General features: G+C 39.6%; 1 protein-coding gene across 2 annotated transcripts; it reads right to left on the bottom strand.

The window, feature by feature from the left end:
• Positions 1-3222: 3222 nt before the first annotated feature.
• On the bottom strand, positions 3223-14259 carry LOC21407392 (UMP-CMP kinase 3). 2 transcript variants are annotated; one of them, XM_024166325.1, is made up of 11 exons: positions 14221-14259; positions 13898-14065; positions 6303-6375; positions 6092-6143; positions 5880-5997; positions 5130-5286; positions 4934-5014; positions 4638-4745; positions 4435-4506; positions 4191-4225; positions 3223-3411 (listed from the first exon to the last, which is right to left on the bottom strand). In XM_024166325.1, the coding sequence occupies exons 1-11, from the start codon at positions 14253-14255 to the stop codon at positions 3318-3320; spliced, it is 993 nt and encodes a 330-aa protein (XP_024022093.1). In that variant the 5' UTR covers positions 14256-14259; the 3' UTR covers positions 3223-3317. The 2 variants fall into 2 exon arrangements, with proteins under 2 accessions (XP_024022093.1, XP_010097453.2); XM_010099151.2 differs by lacking the exon at positions 14221-14259 and having other exon boundaries at positions 6313-6375; positions 13898-13973.
• Between the last annotated feature and the right edge of the window lie 5194 nt (positions 14260-19453).

Below are 19453 nucleotides of genomic sequence, written 5' to 3' on the forward strand. Positions count from 1 at the left end.
GTGTTGTGTTGCACGTATCTTTTAGTTAAGGTGTGTTAAATGTGGGTGTGTGGCCTGTATTGAGAGAAAAATATTTTCAGAGAGTGAGCTTTGTGTATACGAGTCTTGTTGCTATTTGTGTAGAGATTGTTTTTGGAAGGACTTGTTGCTTTCGCCCACTGTCAGTCGAAAGAAGTTCACTGAGCAATTCGAAGACAAGTGGTGCTCACTAGACAAAGCCACTAAGAGCATTCTCCATAAGGACATCAATGAGAGAGCCTTTAAGTGTTCAATCGTCAGTGTTCTAGAAAGTGTTACAGCAATCCGTCCAACACCTGTGACAAAAACAGACCTTTCATCTGGCATCAAAGTGGTTTACCGACCGTTCACTCGTGAGATTTTGAGAAGTTGGTCTATTATGTTAGAGATGGATTTGTTGAAGGAATGAGGTTTAGTTTCATACCCACCACTGCTAGATGGTTCTAACTACTCATACTGAAAAGCCCCGATGAAGGCCTTTATCAAGGCTCTTGATGAGAAGGCCTGGCGTGCTATTTTGACTGGTTGGTTGCATCTTTGTGCCAAGGATGCCTCTGGAAAAGAAGTCCTGAAGCCAGAAGAAACCTGGTCGACTAAAGAAGATTGGCTGGCCAACAAACACTTGTGTGCCTTAAATGCAAACTTTAAAGGGGTAGATGCCAACCAATTCAAGCTCATATTGACATGTGTCACAAGCAAAAAAGCCTAGAAGATCTTACAAACGGCTCACGAAGGAACTATTGCAATTTGGATTTTAATTCAAAATTGTGTGACATCGTTAATGAGTCTTTTGCACTTGGTGAAAAAATTTCTGAGGCAAAACTAGTGAGGAAGGCTCTAAGATCGCTACCACTAAGATTTGCTTACAAGTTTACAACAATAGAAGAGGCAAATGATGTGGAATCTATGAGGCTTGATGATTTGATGGGCTCCTTGCGTACCTTTGAAATAAACCTGGATCAAAACAAGAAGGAGAAAGGGAAGAAGGAGAAAGGAATTGCTTTTCAAGCCGAAGTTGACGAAGTTGAGTCCGATGACAAAGAATAATTGGCCGAGTCTATAGCACGATTGTCGAAGAATTTCAACAAGGTGATAGAGAAGTCAACAAGAAGAACCGCACACCAAACTTTGGCAACTCTAAACATTTCCAGAGGAATAAAGTTGCAGAGAATAACACGAAATCAAAGATAAGAAATAGAGGAATTCAATGCCGAGGTTGTGATGGTTATGGCCACATTCAAGCTGAGTGTGCTGACACCCTTAAGAAGAAGAAGAAGTCTCTCAACATCACATGGAGTGATGAGGATTCTGAAGTTAGCCAGGAGGATGATAACCATGTGAGCAATTATGTTACTTTCAATGTTTATGCTGATCAAGATGTTTGTGACGGCTTTGTTGCAGACAGTGTCTCAGACGGTGTTGCAACACCCTCTGCAACAGATTCTGAAAACTGCAAAAAAGATGGAGCTAATTCAGAATCTGACAGTAGTAGTGATAATGAAGACTTCATTCCTATTTGTACTAGCCTTCGAAGGAAAGGTTATTATGAGACTATGAAATATATGAAACCGTGACTGAGTTAGATTGGTTAGCTACCCCACTCCTCACTAGTTACGCGCGCTATGGTACAACAGGATAGAGTCCCTACAAAGTAAAAGACAAGAAAATGAAACACGAAAACCATTCCATATAACGGTATGGTATCCGTAAACAAGAATGAAAAGAATGAAAAACACAGAATGAAAGTCGTTTAGAATTCTGTACTAGGCTATATGATATGAATGCATATATGGGTATGCATAATTATTGCATCTGTTATGACCTATTGATACTTGCTGAGCGAAAGCTCATTAAGTTTGTTCGTGTTGTAGGAAGCACGGGTAAGGCACCGGCTCCCTGAAACTTGTTGTTGGGCATGCAAAGAGGATGTAGCAGTGGAATGTGGGCAAGTGGGTCATGGATGTATCACGCGTTTTGGAAACGCTGCTGTACTTTATATATAAAATAGAGTAGTGTTTTATGTATTTTGATGACTAATGTAACAGAATGTTGTCATAATGTTACAGCATTCTACGAATGGTAGGAAACAGAATGCTAGCTAAATGCTACGGCATTTTACGAAAGGATGAAAGCAGAATGCTAGCTAAATGCTACAGCATTTTAACGTATATGGTAAGAATGGAAAGAAAAAAATGGCCTGAGTTTTAAAGAGGTTATATCTAGTAAGTGTTAGATGTTAAGTAATGTTAATTATGAGTATAGGATGACGATCAAATGTTAGGGTCGTCACAAATATTTTCATTGGCGGGTTCGGACGGGTTTCGGGTATTTGGGCAACTCGGGTTTTCAGGCTTATTTTCAGGTTGGACACAACGGTCGGATTTTTGAAGCATGAGCTAGATAGCAAGCAGCTGCATCATTCTGCATTTATATGAGTTGCCAGCATACTGTTACGTAGGACAACCAATTGCAAGCAGAAAGCTTTGTCATCCAACCAATGGAAATCAAGAACAAGCATCACTCGTCCAATCACATAAAAAAGCGATCCCTTTGTTCTATTTTGTAACTCCCGTAAAAATCTTATCCGTAAAAATCTTATTTCAGTCAAACCATATTTTGTTGAGAAGTGAAATGGGCTGATGATGTAGCGAAAACTAGATAAAAGGAAAAAAGAATAATAAAATTCAAACCATGTGTAGTCTATCATGCAATTAGTTTGTTGCTTTTTCTTTTTAATTGAAACCATAATCAGAAAGTCTATAATTCATGGCCTACTAGTAGGGAATAGGTACCATTCTCCATCCATTATTTGAATTCCCCTAAAATAAAGGATACTGGGAAATATACCAAAGAAATAAAATGACTAATTGACTTTTTCCAAAAGCATTAGAAGCCTAGAATCACTTTTAACTCAAAAAGAGAAGCCGATATATACTTAACTCAGAAGTACAACTTGTCAATTTTCGTGCCACAGAAAATTCGTTGTAAAAGGCAAATCACTCCTCGATTATAAGGCTTAATTACTTCAACTGAATTTTTTTTTAGGGGAACTGATTTTTGCTATTAAAAAAAGACACTTAATCGTATATTAATGATTATCGTAAAGAATTTTCAATTATTTAGAAGTTTTACTTGTACAGTTAAAACCTTTTCTTCTGAAAACTTGAAAAAAAATAAATAAAAATTGATGCCAACTGGGTAGTAAGAGAGTAAATATTATTGTGATTATAATCAGTTTAGTACTCTTAATATATAATACAACAAGAATGATAACAAAGACATATACCTCATTTTTTTTTTTAAATATATAAACTACAACCTTCTAAAACAATAACCAAAATACAAAAATCTTGCACATGAAATACTGTTATATGCAACCCACAAAAGCATAACCTGCAATAATTATAATGATAATTTTAGTCAAGAATACCACCTCACTAATGCTTTAAATATTTGTAGAAATTCATTTCATTAGAAATTGTAATTCCGTACGAAGCTTTGCATGTAAAAACTAATTGATCCCACGCCCATATCTTCTTTCTTTGATAAATGAGACGACATTTGATTCATGGAAGAACCACGTGATTATAATTATTTTTGATTTACGTGTATTTTTTGTGAGAAAAAATACTGTAGCGAACCACGAACAATGATTCAAATCAGAGAACGAATCTAGATACCAAACATCCTCTTTATTGGCCCATAGTCTAGCAATAAGAATTTGTATTTTATTTTCATTTTCCTTCAAACATGGAAAGCAAGTGAACTATATCGCAATCCTCAGATTCTTCAAGACTACAATTAATACAGAAAACTGACAAGCTATTGCTTAATGCCATAAACAACTAAAGAGCGTCCTTTAATCATCAAATCATTTATTGCCAACTCAATAAAGAATGGGAATCAAACATAAAAGATCACAATGGAGATTCCAGTGAAAAGCCTGTACATCTTAACTCTGTTATAAAAATTTATCACAGGTGTATGGAGGTATTGAGTTTTAACAATCACCAACTAAACTACGGTTTTGAACAAAGATGTGATCAAGGAGCGATTCCTAATTGTACTAGATCAACTTGAATGACCTCGTTAACACCGGGGAATAGCATCAGAATGAATTTCATATTCTTGAGGTTTATAATCAAGATTTCTAACAAAATTCAAAATTTTACCTCAATAGACGGCACGTCTCATATCTTAGGTACAACTGCAACACTCAGTGCAAACACCATAAATTAGCATTAAGGAGTAAATTAGACATATTTCAAAAATCAACATCAACGACGGGGATCGTGCTCTTGTATATCATCCTTCCTTTTATCAGCAGTTCATAAAATTCCTTCAGGTTCATTAATTCCACTTGTAAACATCTAAAGCGAGTATATATTACCACAGCACACGGCCGTAACCCTTTACCTTCTCATTTTCTGGGGCAACAATGGCTTTAACTGACTCAAAAACCTTGCCAACAGGCCTTGCAGCATCAATCTGATTGAGAAAAAAAAAAAAAAAATCCATGGTTATGATAAATGTGCAATAATATATCACAACCCGAAGATGCTTACAATAAGAGCTACAAACATATTAACACAACTTAGTAATATGAACATCACAATTACCTTTCTAACTTTTCCTTTGGAATCATAGTACTCAACCACAGGAAGACTAGACTCTAGGAAAACCTTGAACCGCTTCCTTATTGTTTCAATGTTATCATCTTCTCTTCCCTAGACAAACCCAAAATTGAAAATCCCTACACAAACCCAAAATTGAAAACAAACATATTATTACATGCGGATTACAAGAAATGACATTAAAATAAACAGAAAGGATAAGAACATAAACAGACATAGATAAACAGAGAGAGAGGGATCACAGCAAAATCAGAGAGATTGATAAATCACATAATCCTAACCTGGTTCCGACTCAAAAGACGCCTCTCCATCTCTTCTTCCGCACAATCAAAAAACAGGACGAATGTTGGTTCAATTTTAGTCTGCAAGTAGCCAAGAACCATTACTCAGGTCGTCATTCAACGTAAGGATCCTCAACTCTTCAAACATTTTCTGGTAAAGATAAAGTTACTAGAAGGGTTTGTGCAGTGGGCTTACAACTTCTTCAAATGCTGCACGATTTTCCTCGTTACGAGGAAAACCATCAATAAGAAATTTGTCATTTCCACTTTCTTTCATTGCTTTTTGGAGAAGCTTAATTGTTACCTCTGAGGGAACAATCTTTCCTTCCTTGATCATGTTCTGAATCATGGTGCTTTAGCCATAAGAGAAAAGGAGTCAATATCTCTGAAAAGAAATGATCACTGCTAAAAAACAAGCTCAAATTCAAAATGTGTGTCTTGTTCAGTTTAACTAACTCAATGATAACAAGCAACACAAAAAGAAAAAATAAATAATTAAGTTACATAAAAAAGGGGGAAAAAAAAAGAAACAAAAAACAAGAAAGCACAAACACAGAGTATGGACTTGGCTTAGCACATACAGGACAACAAAAGAGCATTTCCAACGAACGTTAATAAAGCAAGGGAAAAAGCACCTAGGAGATATCATGATTGCTTGAATTCTTCTGGAAGAGTTTGGCTGAATCAACTAGATTGTGTTGTAATATGTCAATTGTCAACAATTATGGTACAGCTGAGTTATCAGAAGTATCTTTTCTTGATAAAAATCTTACCAGAAATTGGGTATTTTCTGTTAGTCAACTTATTTGATGATAATACCTTAATGTTACCATTTTCCTCCATCTAGCATGGCGCGTGGTTTTTAAGGTATGACCTAACTTTTGAGCTCAAATTGCAGTATACATCACATAACCATTGAAAACAGACAGTAAGACAAAAGGTATACCCATTTTCAGATCCAGATTTGATTTCTGCTCGCAGAAGGTCACCGGCACTTAGATGTGTGTACCCAAAGTGTTCAACAATATTAGCACATTGGGTACCCTTTCCACTGCCCGGGCCACCTGACAGTCAGAGCATCTTGGAATCAGAAGGCACCTATACGTGTGATTTAACAATTTACCATACACTTTGACAAAATTTGGAAAAAGTGCTTACCCAGTACAAAAACAACCGTAGGCTTCTTTTCAGCTAAGCTTCCATTAGCATCCTGAAACAGAAAATTAAACGTAAAAAGCAGAAGGATCTTCAATTGAATCAAGCTTTCGTGAACCACTAATCTTTTATTTCCTGTTTAGAATGAAATCCCACTAAACCAAATCTCATGGTAGTGATGGTATAAATATAATATGGTTGTGAAGATGCATACATTCATATACCTGCTTTGCAGTTTCAACGATTGAACCCATAGAAACAACTTAAATAATCTTGGGATATACTTTCTGCATCAACCAAAGGCAAAACAATGATAAAGGGAAATAAAGAGCCAAAAAAAAAAAAAAATCAATTACGCTTATGCGGCCATATAAATCTACGTCTATCCACAAAGTCTTAGACATTTGTGAATTTTCTATCAGATCTTATGCAAAACCCACTTTTATCAAACTAACAAAAATAACTATTCTTGTTTATTCAAGTTAACCAAACATTCATTTCTCCACAGATCCAACGAACAGAAAAGAGAGAGAAAGAAAAATGTAGAATTCCTAAAGAAAATTTGATCTACAGGTTATTGGAAGCAATTTTGCTTCTTTTGCAACTTCTAAATAATACTGTATTCTAAAACTTCGAAATCTTTGATATATTTTTCCATATCTTTCCTCAGAAGCCAGATCAAGAATAATATTCAAACACAAATGAGATCAAACATATAAATACACAGATCAAAGCCAAATGGTAGCGAATCAGATATATAAGCTACAAACGAAGCAAAATAGCACGGAAGAAACAAAGGGGGCGTTTGGTATGCAGGAATCAGTAGGAATCATATTCTCGGGAAAGTGATGGAGGGTAATATGATTTCTAGGAATAATACATTACTGTGTTTGGTTTCATACAGGAATCTTTCGCAAATTCTCAAGAATATTACATTACTGCGTTTGGCTGTGCATGAGAATGTTGTGAATTAAAAAATATATATTATTTTTAAATGAATTACAATTAGCACTAATATTTTAAAAAGTATAAAATACAACACAACAAGTAGTTCATAAAATTATCAAATAATAGAGAACATATCAAATAATAGAGAACAAGTAGTCCATAAAATCCTTGTTACGTTCCTGTCCAGATTCCAATGTCTTCCCTAGGAAGATATAACGATATTCAATTAAATCGACGAGTTCTTTATTAACAACCAGCCAAACAACCAAAGACGGCAATTTCCTTCCCACAATGGATTACTAGCTAAAACAGAGGAAACAAGGAAATACAATAAAAAAGATAACAATGGGAGAGATTCGAGATTCCCAGCCTCCAATGGTCTGAGACAGAAGTTACTCAAATTCCAGACAGCCTCTCACCTCCTCTCTGTCTGCCTAAATACTCCACTACTAACAGAATCCTAACTAACTGGACACCTCAGCCCTTCTTTCAACAATTCCACTTTCCTCTCCCTTTTCCTGCCTAATTCCCCTACTGCCCCTCCTAGTGTAGACCCTCGTAATAGGGGGCCTAACATTACCCTCCCCTTCGAGAGCAACCTTGTCCTCAAGGTTGAAAGCGGGAAACTGCGAGCGTATGGAATCTACCGGCTCCCAAGTGGATTCCCAGGTAGGCAGGTCCTGCCACTGAATGAGTACCTCTCACACTTCACGGCCACCCTCCATGACGATCCGAGTAGCCAATGCGTTTTCTGGCTGCACACATAATTCCAAATCCTCAGATAACTGGGCTGGAAGAGGGTGAGCTAGGACGGCAGGCCCCCGGAAAGGCTTTAGCTGAGACACATGGAAAACGGGATGGAGCCGAGCGTCGTCCAGTAACCGCAGCCGATAGGCCACTAGGCCAATACAGTCCATCACTTGAAAGGGCCCATAGAAGCGAGGACTGAGCTTCTCGTTGACGCGCCTTGCTAGGGACTTAAGCCGATAGGGTCGCAGCTTGAGTAAGACTTGGTCGCCCACCTTGAAACTGAGGTCCCTGCGATGTCGATCTGCGAACTTCTTCATGCGGTGCTGAGCCACCTCAAGATGCGATTTCAACAGGTCTAGCATGGCATTGCGCAAGGCTAGCTGTTCCTCCACTGCAGCCACCGTCCCCGGCGAGTCGGTGAAGCGATACAAGGCCGGCGGGTCGCGGCCATAAACAATGCAGAAGGGTGTGAACTTCGTTGAGGCATTGAAGGTGGTGTTGAACCAATATTCAGCCCATGGTAGAAACGCTGCCCACTGTCTAGGTTTGTCACCCGCAAAGTAGCGCAAATAAGTTTCCAAACACCTGTTTACGACCTCCGTTTGTCCATCCGATTCCGAGTGGTATGCGGAACTAGTATGCAGCTTCGTACCCTGTAATTTGAAGAGTTCGCGCCAAAACCCACTCATGAACACAGCGTCACGATCGCTCACAATCGATCGTGGAATCCCATGGAGCTTGACGATGTTTGTGACCACCAGGGCAGCCACCTGCTTGGCAGAAAACGGGTGAGATAAGGGGCAAAAGTGTGCATACTTGGATAAGCGGTCCACCACCACTAATATAGTGTCAAAGCCCCCGGATTTTGGTAGGCCCCCCACAAAGTCCATAGATATATCCTCCCAGACTTGAGTGGGGATTGGGAGAGGCTGCAAGAGGCCGGCAGGTGATAATGCCACCGATTTGTTTCTCTGGCATACCCCACAGTGAGCGACATAATCCCGAATGTGCCGTTTCATTCCCTTCCAAAAAACCACCGCAGACAACCTCTTGTAGGTGCGCACAAACCCCGAATGACCACCTATTACCGAATCATGAAACTCATGGGTCAAGCGAGCTATCCAAGGGGAGTTTTCAACTAACACTAACCTGTCCTTGTAGAATAGCAGGTTGTTGTTCAACGAATACCCCTCCAACCCGACGCCTCGTTCGAGTTGAGCAATGATAGAAGCCCATGCCGGTGTTGAACGCTGTTCTTGTTGGATGGCAGCAAAATCCCACGTGTGGGGAATAGTGAGAGCAACGAGGGAAGGCTCATTCCAGTCGCCCCTCCGCGACAAAGCATCAGCCACCCGGTTGGACGCCCCCACCTTGTACTGTACCTCGAAATCATAGCCTAACAACTTGTACACCCAACGCAATTGCTCGGGAGGAACTTGTCGTTGACTCATTAAATACCGTAAGCTCTGTTGGTCAGTCCTAACCACAAAGTGGCGGCCCAAGAGGAAGTGCCTCCACTTTTGGACTGCCAGTACCACCGCCATTAATTCCCTTTCGTAAACGGACTTCAAACGGGAGGACGGGGCAAGTGCCTTACTGAAGAAGGCGATGGGTCTGTCCTCCTGCAACAGGACCGCCCCCAAGCCCCCACCCGAAGCATCTGTTTCGATAACAAAAGGCTTCAAAAAGTCGGGCATGGCCAAAACCGGTAGTTGAGTCATTGCGGACTTAAGCTCTGCAAATGCTCGGCCTGCCTCATCTGTCCACGCAAAGCCGTTCTTCTTGAGTAACTCGGTTAGAGGCTTCGCCATATTTCCATACCCCCTAACAAATCGCCTATAGTAGCCGGTAAGCCCCAAAAATCCCCGCACCTCCCTGGCGTTCTTCAATGGAGGCCACGAGGTGACTGCTTCTAACTTAGAAGGGTCGGCTGCCACCCCCTGGGCCGAGATCACGTGGCCCAAGTATTCCAACTGTAGCTGCCCAAAACAACACTTTTTCTTATTGGCAGCTAACTGTTCCCTCTGCAATAGGCCGAGCACCGTAGTAAGGTGCTGACGATGCTCCTCCCACGATCGACTGTAGATTAAAATGTCATCGAAGAATACCAAGACGAATTTTCGAAGATAGGGTCGAAAAATGCGGTTCATAAGAGCCTGGAAAGTGGCTGGGGCATTTGTCAAGCCGAAAGGCATGACAAGGAACTCATAGTGTCCTTCATGTGTACGAAAGGCCGTCTTTTCGACGTCTGCCTCATGCACTCGGATCTGGTGGTATCCCGCCCGCAAATCCAGTTTTGAGAACACCATCGCCCCTTGGAGTTCGTCCAACAGTTCATCGATCATCGGAATCGGAAACTTATCAGGTACGGTTAGTTGGTTCAACGCGCGATAGTCTACACAGAATCGCCAGCTCCCATCCTTCTTCTTAACCAAAATAACCGGACTGGAATAAGGACTGTTACTTGGCCGTATAATTCCAGAGGTTAGCATGTCCGACACTAATCGTTCGATCTCTCCTTTTTGGATTTGAAGGAAACGGTAAGGCCGTACGTTTGGCGGATCCACTCCCTCTTTCAGCATAATCCTATGGTCCCGCCCCCGGTGTGGTGGCAGTCCAATTGGGGTCTCAAACACCTTAGCAAATTTGTCAACTACGGTCCTCACTTCCTCTGGAATTTCCTGGTTCCCTTCATTCTTGTCTAATTCTGAGAACTCACAGACTTCTACCAGCACCCCAGCCCCATCTGGCGACCATGACCGGACCAACGAGCTCATGTTGACCGGGGCGTAGCATAAACTAGGGTCCCCTTTCCAAATAACCCATGTTGGGCCCGCCCGGAATTTCATTAAAAACCTTGCCCAATCCGCCCTCACTTCACCGAGGGTGCGGAGCCACGACACTCCCAAAACCAAGTCCGCTCCACCTAGGTCAAAGGAAAAGAAATCCTCGACCACCAAGTGACCCTGGATCCACACATTCACCCTTCTATAGACCCCAACCTGTTTAAAACTTAAACCATTCCCTACAATAATATTGTGACTTACCGTGGAATCCTTCGGTAATTGCAACTCCTTCACCACCGACTCTGAGATGAAACTATGGGTTGCTCCGCTGTCCACAAGCACCACGACCTCTCGTATTCCAATCCGACCCCGAAGCTTCAGGGTATTGGAGGACGAGACCCCACGCATCGAGTTCAAGGACAAATCCACCTTCTCATTTGTGACTTCCTTTCCGCTGTCCTCCACTGACCGGGTTTCTGGGCCCTCATCCCCGTCTTCTCCTGAGAAATCCTCCTCATCCGCCAGGATCAGCACCTGTAGCTGCCTGTTCTTACAACGATGACCAGGGCCGAATTTTTCATCGCACTTAAAGCAGAGCCCCTTAGATCTCCAATGCTGGATTTCATCCTCCGTGAGCCGGCGGTAAGCCGGAATGGCTCCGAACTATGTCGGCGTCCCCAATCCCGGCCCTAGTCGTGTACCTTGCCCCTGTGCCGTGTCACTCGGTGCTTTGGATCGAAGGGAGCCTTCTGGTGAAAATGGGGTAGGATTTGGGCCTTCGACTGATCCCCCCGAGCGACCCCACCCATCCGATCTGGGCCCCCGACCCATTCTGTTCCTCCTGACCCGGTCCGCGGCTTCGTTTCGGGCCTCCACCTGTTGGGCCAAATCCATCATTCCTTGTAGGTTATTGGGCCTGTGCATTTTCAGCTCGGCCCGTATGTCCTCTCTCAGTCCATGGAGGAAAGCCCCTTTGAAAATTACTTCCGGGACCCCTTGCATTTGCGCCGCCGTGCTCTCAAATTCTTCTCGATAGTCCGCCACGTTCCACCGGGTCCACCTCCCGTGCGCGTCCAAACCGTCGTAGCACCCCTTCTCGGAGTTCCTGCCAAGATCTGAACAGATCTTGTGCGTCCGCCCACTGGAACCAACCCAGGGCTCGCCCCTCCAAGCAAACCGAAGCTATCATCACCTTCTCCTCGTCTTCCACGTCATTCACGGCGAAATACCGCTCGGCCCTGAACACCCAACCTTGGGGATCATCTCCTTGGAACAAGGGCATCTCGAGTCGCCTTCCTCGGTGCTCCGCTCGACCCCTCGGCATGGGAGGCGTCTCCTGACGATTCTCACGTTCATATTGCCGAGGTTCCTCGTGGCGAGGGGGAGGAGGAGGCGAGACCGGCCTCACGTTCGGCGGTGGTCAGCGTAGGTCAAGGAACCGCTGAGGCCCTGCATCAAACCTTGGGGGAGGTTGCTGGTTGCGTTGGAGCAACTCTGCCTGCCGAATAAGCAGGTTCTCCAACCTCCTCACCGCCCCTTGCATTTCCCCCATCTGGGTGCCAAACTCAGCCACATCTTCTTGTAGTTTTGGAAGTGGCTCCATCATCGCCTCCACGATCTGCAAGGATTCGTAAAACGTTCCCATCCTCTCCTCCAGCCGAGCCAGTTCTTCCCCTGGAAATTGCTCTCCGGAAGCGTCTGCCATGGATGACCGCTCTGATACCAAATTGTTACGTTCCTGTCCAGATTCCAATGTCTTCCCTAGGAAGATATAACGATATTCAATTAAATCGACGAGTTCTTTATTAACAACCAGCCAAACAACCAAAGACGGCAATTTCCTTCCCACAATGGATTACCAGCTAAAACAGAGGAAACAAGGAAATACAATGAAAAAGATAACAATGGGAGAGATTCGAGATTCCCAGCCTCCAATGGTCTGAGACAGAAGTTACTCAAATTCCAGACGGCCTCTCACCTCCTCTCTGTCTGCCTAAATACTCCACTACTAACAGAATCCTAACTAACTGGACACCTCAGCCCTTCTTTCAACAATTCCACTTTCCTCCCCCTTTTCCTGCCTAATTCCCCTACTGCCCCTCCTAGTGTAGACCCTCGTAATAGGGGGCCTAACAATCCTCTATACTCAAAAGTTCTTACAAAAGTTCTAAATATGAGAACATATACTCGAATAAGGTTCCAAACCTGAAATTAAAAGTTGTAAATCTATGTAGGAATATGAGAACATAAAATCCTATTTTTTGTTATCATGAGCTAATATATGTAGAAATATAGCTACCAATTCTTCAACATCTATATTTTTTGTTCCCCTCAAATTGCCAATGGTTCTAAGGTAGTTACATAGGATAGTAAATGTTCTTCTATTCATACGAGTGCTTTCAAGACATGCAAAGTCACTCTCATGTATCAATCGATGGTAATTTAGTTGGCGTACATGATGTCGGCGATAAGAACTCTCACCCCATCCATTTCTACGCAAACGTCTCTTACTAATAATTACAAATATCATAAGCATGAACAAAAATATCCTTTCATTTAACATCTCCATATATTGAACCAAAATAGCCACAATTCTTTTTTTTTTTGTTCCAATGGAAGAAGATCCATATCTGCTCATTGATGGGAAAAAAAGAAATAAGCATACTTCTACAGAACCAAATCCACAGAACATACAGAACCAAACATAAGGTTGCTAGCTTTGAACCATAAGCATGCTTCTCATATTATAATAGTACTAGCTTTGAACCATAAGCATACTTCTCATGTTCTGTTGATTAATTTTCATATAGTTTTTAAACCGTTTGCTTTGTAGCTACTAGCTTGTTCTTCAATAGAATCCCATTTACCAATAAAACAAGTTATTAATTAACAGAAAAAAAAAATTAATAAAAAGAACATGCACACTCCAAAATCTTAGAAAATACATCGACTTATCATAAAAATACATTAGGCGTGAGAAATTGACCCTGTGTCAACAGCTAGATTAATATCCTTAACATATATATATGTTTACGTATATGTAACATCTAGAATATCCATGTAGCATTAAAAGTAGTGCTGGTGGCCGTTCGCCAGAAATCGTGGCCAGAAATCGACCATAGCTCCAGAAACCCATCGCCAAAAATCTTGGCCAAAAAAGGATGAAAAAATCGTGGCCGCTCTGGTTCAAACCCAGATGCAGTTTAACAGAAAAAATTTTCAAGTTCTGGTTCAAACCCAGATGCGCCGATGCCGACGACGTTCAAATCGGAAAGTTCAGGTCAAAAATTTTTCACAGAAAAAGGAGAAAAAAAAGGAATCATACTCTGGTGGTGGCGGCAGAGGAAAGTCCGGCAACGGCGTGGTGGATCGGAAGGCCGCGGCGGCGGCGTCCTCGACGGAAGCGGTGCTGGGTCTGGACGAGAGAGATGGGTGAGACGGGTGGGTGAGAGAAATGGACGAGAGAGAGGTTGTTTCCGTAAATATTCCTTTCCTCATAAAGTAAATAACGATTGGGTTTAAAATTACCTCAAGTAATAATGTGAAATTTATGAACTTTACTTTCTTAACTTTTAAAAAAATTTAATAAATATACTAAATATAAGAATCTAAAAGATTCACATTTCTACTCTAATGATTATTTTATACCAAATGTCCTCAAAATATTGCAAGTTTCCCTCCATTTTCTTTCTCAGGAACCAAATAAGATTGCACCGACGGCATATTCAAATCAGAGAAAGTAGATTGGAATTGGAATTTAGAAAACTAGAGGAATATGTGATTGAGAAAAAGAGATCATTTTGCCTATCTAGAGGAAGCGAGCGAGGAGAGAGAAACCGGTGGAGAGGACCAAGAGAGAGAGAGGGGAAAATGAGAGACTTTTCCGTCAATAGCATGAGAGACCAAGGTATAGTAGCGTTATAAACACAGATCAAACCACAAACAGAAAATCATAAATCCAAACCATCGGAAATAACAAAAAATCAAAACGAAAAAAAAAAAACAAAAAATGGAGAGAGAAATACCTGAATCTGACGAAGCTGAAGAAATGAGAAGAACACGACTTCCCTAAAGCCGAATTTAACGGAAAGATGACGACAGTCTAGAGAGAACAAGACGGAGATGAAAGAAGAAGAAGAAGAATAAGAAGGGACTCTTGAGAGAATAGGCCGCAAGGCTGGGTGACTTCTGAGAGAAAGAGAAGGTCACGGCGGTGAAGAGACGGAGCGTCGATGAAGAGAAGGAGCGGCGGTGGAGACTGGAGAGAAAACCTAGCTTCAACGTGGAGTGAAGAAATGGGAGAAGAAAAGGCAGCGTGGAGGTGGAGTGAAAAAATAAGAGGAAAAAAATATAGGGTGCGTTTGGAATTATTTCCAAAATGATTTTGTTTTTTGTATGAAAATAGGAAATGAAAACGTTTTCATTTTCATTTTGGAATTATTTCTGAAATGCGTTTAGTAGTTTTATTCAGATATTGATTTCAGTTTTAAAAAAAAACTGAAACTGCGTTTGGTGGTTTAATTTTTGAAAACATGAAATAATATTTAAATTAATAATATATTGAATAAATAATAATATTAAATATATTAAATAAATATTATTATTAAATATATTAAATAAATATATTAAAAATGAACGTGAATTTTTACATGGGGCAGTCGAAGAAGAGGGGGGAACTGGCGCGCAGTTGCAGACGCCGGGGGGTGGGGACGTCACTCGGAAGACGGGTGGCCAGTTGCAGGCGCTGGAGGGGTCGTAGTCACAGGCGCCCGGGGGGTGGGCAGTCGGAGAAGACGGTGGTGGGCAGTCGGAGAAGATGGTGGCGGGTCAGTCGGAGAGGAGCGACGGTGGGTGTTCGCCGGATGTCCTGCGTCTTCTTCGTCTGGAGAAGAGAGAGAAGAAAAGAAAAAAAAATTGAAATCCGTTTTCAGAAAATGAAATCGTATTTTTTTCGTTTTCAATTTTTCACAAAAAGACAAATGTTTTTGTTTTTGTTTTCTAACACAAATTCCACCCAACGTATTTTTCATTTCTGTTTTCAATTTTTTGCTTTGAAAAACGTGAGAAATGAAAACAAAAACGCTAACAAACAGGCCCATAATCCGGCTGGAGAAAATGAAAAGAGAAAAAATAAAAATGGATTTAATCTGTTTTTAGAAAAGCGGAAATTTTTAGGAAAAATTTAAAAACGTTTTTGTATTTAATTTTAGTATGGCACATCCTTAAATATTATTTTTTTTGTTTTAATTTTTCTTCTTCGGAAAACGTGAAAAATGTTTTCAAAACCAGAAACAAACGTACCCTATGATTTACCATTCGAATCAAAACTAGGTTCAACCTAATGTTTGATAAAGCAAACAATTATAAAGTACTTTTTGAAGAATTTCTGAAGAATTTACAGTTAAAATCAGAAACAGCCCAAAGGCATATTTATAAAATTACAAAGTTCAGGGGTATTTTAACAAAGTTTAGGGGATATTTATGAAATTAACCCTTAAAGCAAAAAAAAAAAAAAGAAGTTCTTTACACAACTCAATTTCTTTTACTATAGTGTTTTCTCTTACAAAAATTTAAATTCAACCTTTTACTACAGTGTCTCAACTTAAGTTGTGAAACAAACATACTGAAAGAGCTTTTCAATCCAAACGGTTGGAATTGTTTGCTAAATAGGGATTTTGAGGCTTAGCCCCTATTTGTTTGAGCTACTCAAACCTTTGAGTCCAATTCAAATGAGACCCAAAGGTCCAAAAACATGTTTGGTTGAGAAATTAAAAGGGGCCATCATGACCACCTACCACAACTCAGAGGGTTCAGTTCAGAATTTACACACCTCTAAATTCAACGTTCCTAATGGTGGAGCTACAATGAAAAGCAACACAAAATCTCAAGAATCTATTTTTTTTTTCTCTTCAACTTCAAGCTTAAAAATATAATAACTTTTCCGTTTGAATTCTGATTGAGATATTTTTTTATTTTTTTTATTTTGTTCATAACGAAGAGAATAATAAATCCACATCCATATTGTATATTTTTAATGTCATTTACAATGAGATTTATAAGATTTGTTACAAAACTCTAACAACAATTTTCAACAATTTATCCAAACACAATTATAATTTTATTCTCTTATTCAAACAACGGTTTGAATCACAATTTAATTCACCACAATTCAAATTATCATAATTTAAACTAAATTAAATTCTCTATTCAAATTACAATTTATTTACTTATTTAAACAATGGTTTGAATCACTATTCAATTCACCACAATTCAAATCATCATAATTTAAACTAAATTAACAATTTAAATCGTTAAATCAAACGAGGCCATAGAATTTGGATTTCCAATCCAAATGGTTGGAATTGTTTGCTTTATCAAACATAAGTTGAACCTGGTTTTGATTCGAATGGTAAATCATAGGTTCGAATTTCTAAATTAAAAAAAATGGAAAACAAGAAAAAAATTTATAACACTACTATGTATACCTTGGTCTCTCATTGAAAGGTTATTCACGGAAAAAGTCCCTCGTTTTCCCCACTCTCTCTCTTGGTCCTCTCCACCAATTTCTCTCTCCTCGCTCGCTTCCTCTAAACAGGTAAATTGATCTCCTTTTCTCAATCTCATATTCCTCTTGTTTCCTAAATTCCAATTCTGATCTGCTTTCTCTGATTTGAATATGTTGTCGGTGCAATCTTGTTTGGTTCCGGGAAAGAAAATGGAGGGATAGTTGCAATATTTTGTTTTGAATTCAAGTATCGCGGGTTTCTCATTTTCTTTTAATTCTTCCGTGCTATTTTGCTTTGTTTGTAGCTTATATATCTGATTCGCTACCATTTGGCTTTAATCTGTGTATTTATATGTTTGATCTCGTTTGTGTCTGAATATTATTCTTGATCTGGCTTCTGAGGAAAGCATATGAAAAAATATATCAAAGATTTCGAAGTTTTAGAATACAATATTATTTAGAAGTTGTAAAAGAAGCAAAATTACTTACATTAACCTGTAGATCAAATTTTCTTTAGGAATTCTACATTTTTCTCTCTCTTTTTCTTTTCTGTTCGTTGGATCTGTGGAGAAATGAATGTTTGGTTAACTTGAATAAACAAGAATAGTTATTTTTGTTAGTTTGATAAAAGTGGGTTCTGCATAGCTCTGCAGATCTGATAGAAAATTCACAAATGTCTAAGACTTCGTTGGATCTGATAGAAAAGCTAATTTATATCTATTTTGGTCATTATAGATTTCACAGTAATTTTATATATAGTTACCAAATACCTAAATTTATACTTATGGTATTCACGACAGTTTTGAAAGAAAAAAAATTATCAAACACTTACATGCTTCTGGTTGCATGTAGATTAATCACACCAAAGGACGTCTAAATCCCAGAAGACACGACATTTACAAGGAAAGTTGAATAAAAACATAATCGAGAAAGTAAACTCTATTCAAGAAAGAAAAACTAGCCTTAATTTGAAAATAAGAGTTTGCAGCTATAAAAGGAAGACTTCCCACAACGTCCAGAGGATTCTAACACTCCCAAAACTCGTGCATTGTCTACGTAATTCGCCCTAGAGCCGTCGCCTCTCTCTCTTTCCTCCATTACTGTCTCTCTCAACTTTTTTTAAACTTCTTTGTATTATTTTATGCATACATAGTAGAAGACTAAATACTACATTGGACGTAGCACTCACATTGAAGGCGAACCATTATAAATTTCAGTGCCACTCTTTTAGTTTTCCTGTAGCGACCCTCCTTTGAGGCCGCAACTGTAACTAACTTTTTAACTTGTACTTACTGAAATTTCTTAAAATTTACGAAAATTTTTTTTTTTTTTTAAAAGTCTTATAATAAACATAAGATACAAAATTACTTTCTTAATTAAAATATTTAAACTATAACATATCTGTTTCAGAATCATAATTAACAAAACTATTTATAACATAAAGTTGATTGCGGAAATATTTGCGAGTGGTATCCATATTCCGAGCCCCACATCGTTCGTCCACTCGCTAGCAGTCCATCAGGCATTATATGCCGGTTGCTTACCTACAGTATAAACATTCTATAATGAGCTTTCGCTCAGCAAGTATGAAATATCTCCCGCAAAATAACTGTAAGTTCACATGAATAAATATGCATGAGCCAATTATGCTTAATTATGATGTCTTATCAGAGTCTTATTATCTTATCTTATCTTTCTTACTGATGGGCTCGAGTGCTCGTACCACTTGCGCGCAATCATCGGGACGTAAGGGTTTGCAAGGTCCCCCATGACACCGTGATTATAACTTGAATGCCTCCCTTGAGTTGGAGGACATCATTATTTTTTTTTTCTCCCTTGTGGAGCTTGAGTTACCTCCCTTGTGGAGGCTGGTACGGCACTCAACTGAGATTACTCTTATAAGTTCCTCTTGACTTATTAAGGTGTATGCAATATGACCTAGCATAGCATACTATATCATGTACTCGAACACATATAATTCGGGTGTACTGCTTAAGTGTATGTAGTATAACATAGCATAGCATTCATAACATTAAATGTACTCAAACATATATAGTTCATGTGTACTGTTTACTTTAAAATCTATTTATACTGTAGGCGAGATTCCTACTTACTTGATTTTCAAAGCTGGAATCCCTTTTTCGCCTATCAGCCTAGTCTCTTGCTTTCTTCTGAAAATGAACACCCATTAAGAGTGTGAGATTAACTGTTATTTGCTATTTTATTTTAGCAACTTATGAAGGAAAATCTAACCATTTCCATAAGGCATATATTCCTTTCCTTTACTAAAGGATAATAAAGATTAATTTATTAAATCTTCAAAATCTTATTTTCCTAAATTTCCCTTGGTATGATATTAAGGCCCAATTCGGCCTA

The sequence above is a fragment of the Morus notabilis genome, unplaced genomic scaffold (genome assembly GCF_000414095.1).
Source record: "Morus notabilis unplaced genomic scaffold, ASM41409v2 Scaffold212, whole genome shotgun sequence".
NCBI classification, from domain to species: domain Eukaryota; kingdom Viridiplantae; phylum Streptophyta; class Magnoliopsida; order Rosales; family Moraceae; genus Morus; species Morus notabilis.

Bases quoted from the DNA above. Each gene is read 5' to 3' on its own strand.
- LOC21407392 (XM_024166325.1), bottom strand. From the start codon at position 14,255: ATGGAGGGAAACTTGCAATATTTTGAGGACATTTG. The intron at 5,287-5,879 runs GTATACCTTTTG...TTATGGCTAAAG, and splicing joins AAATCTGGATCTGAAAATGG to CACCATGATTCAGAACATGA. The intron at 3,412-4,190 runs GTAAAATTTTGA...TAATTATTGCAG, and splicing joins GAGACGTGCCGTCTATTGAG to GTTATGCTTTTGTGGGTTGC.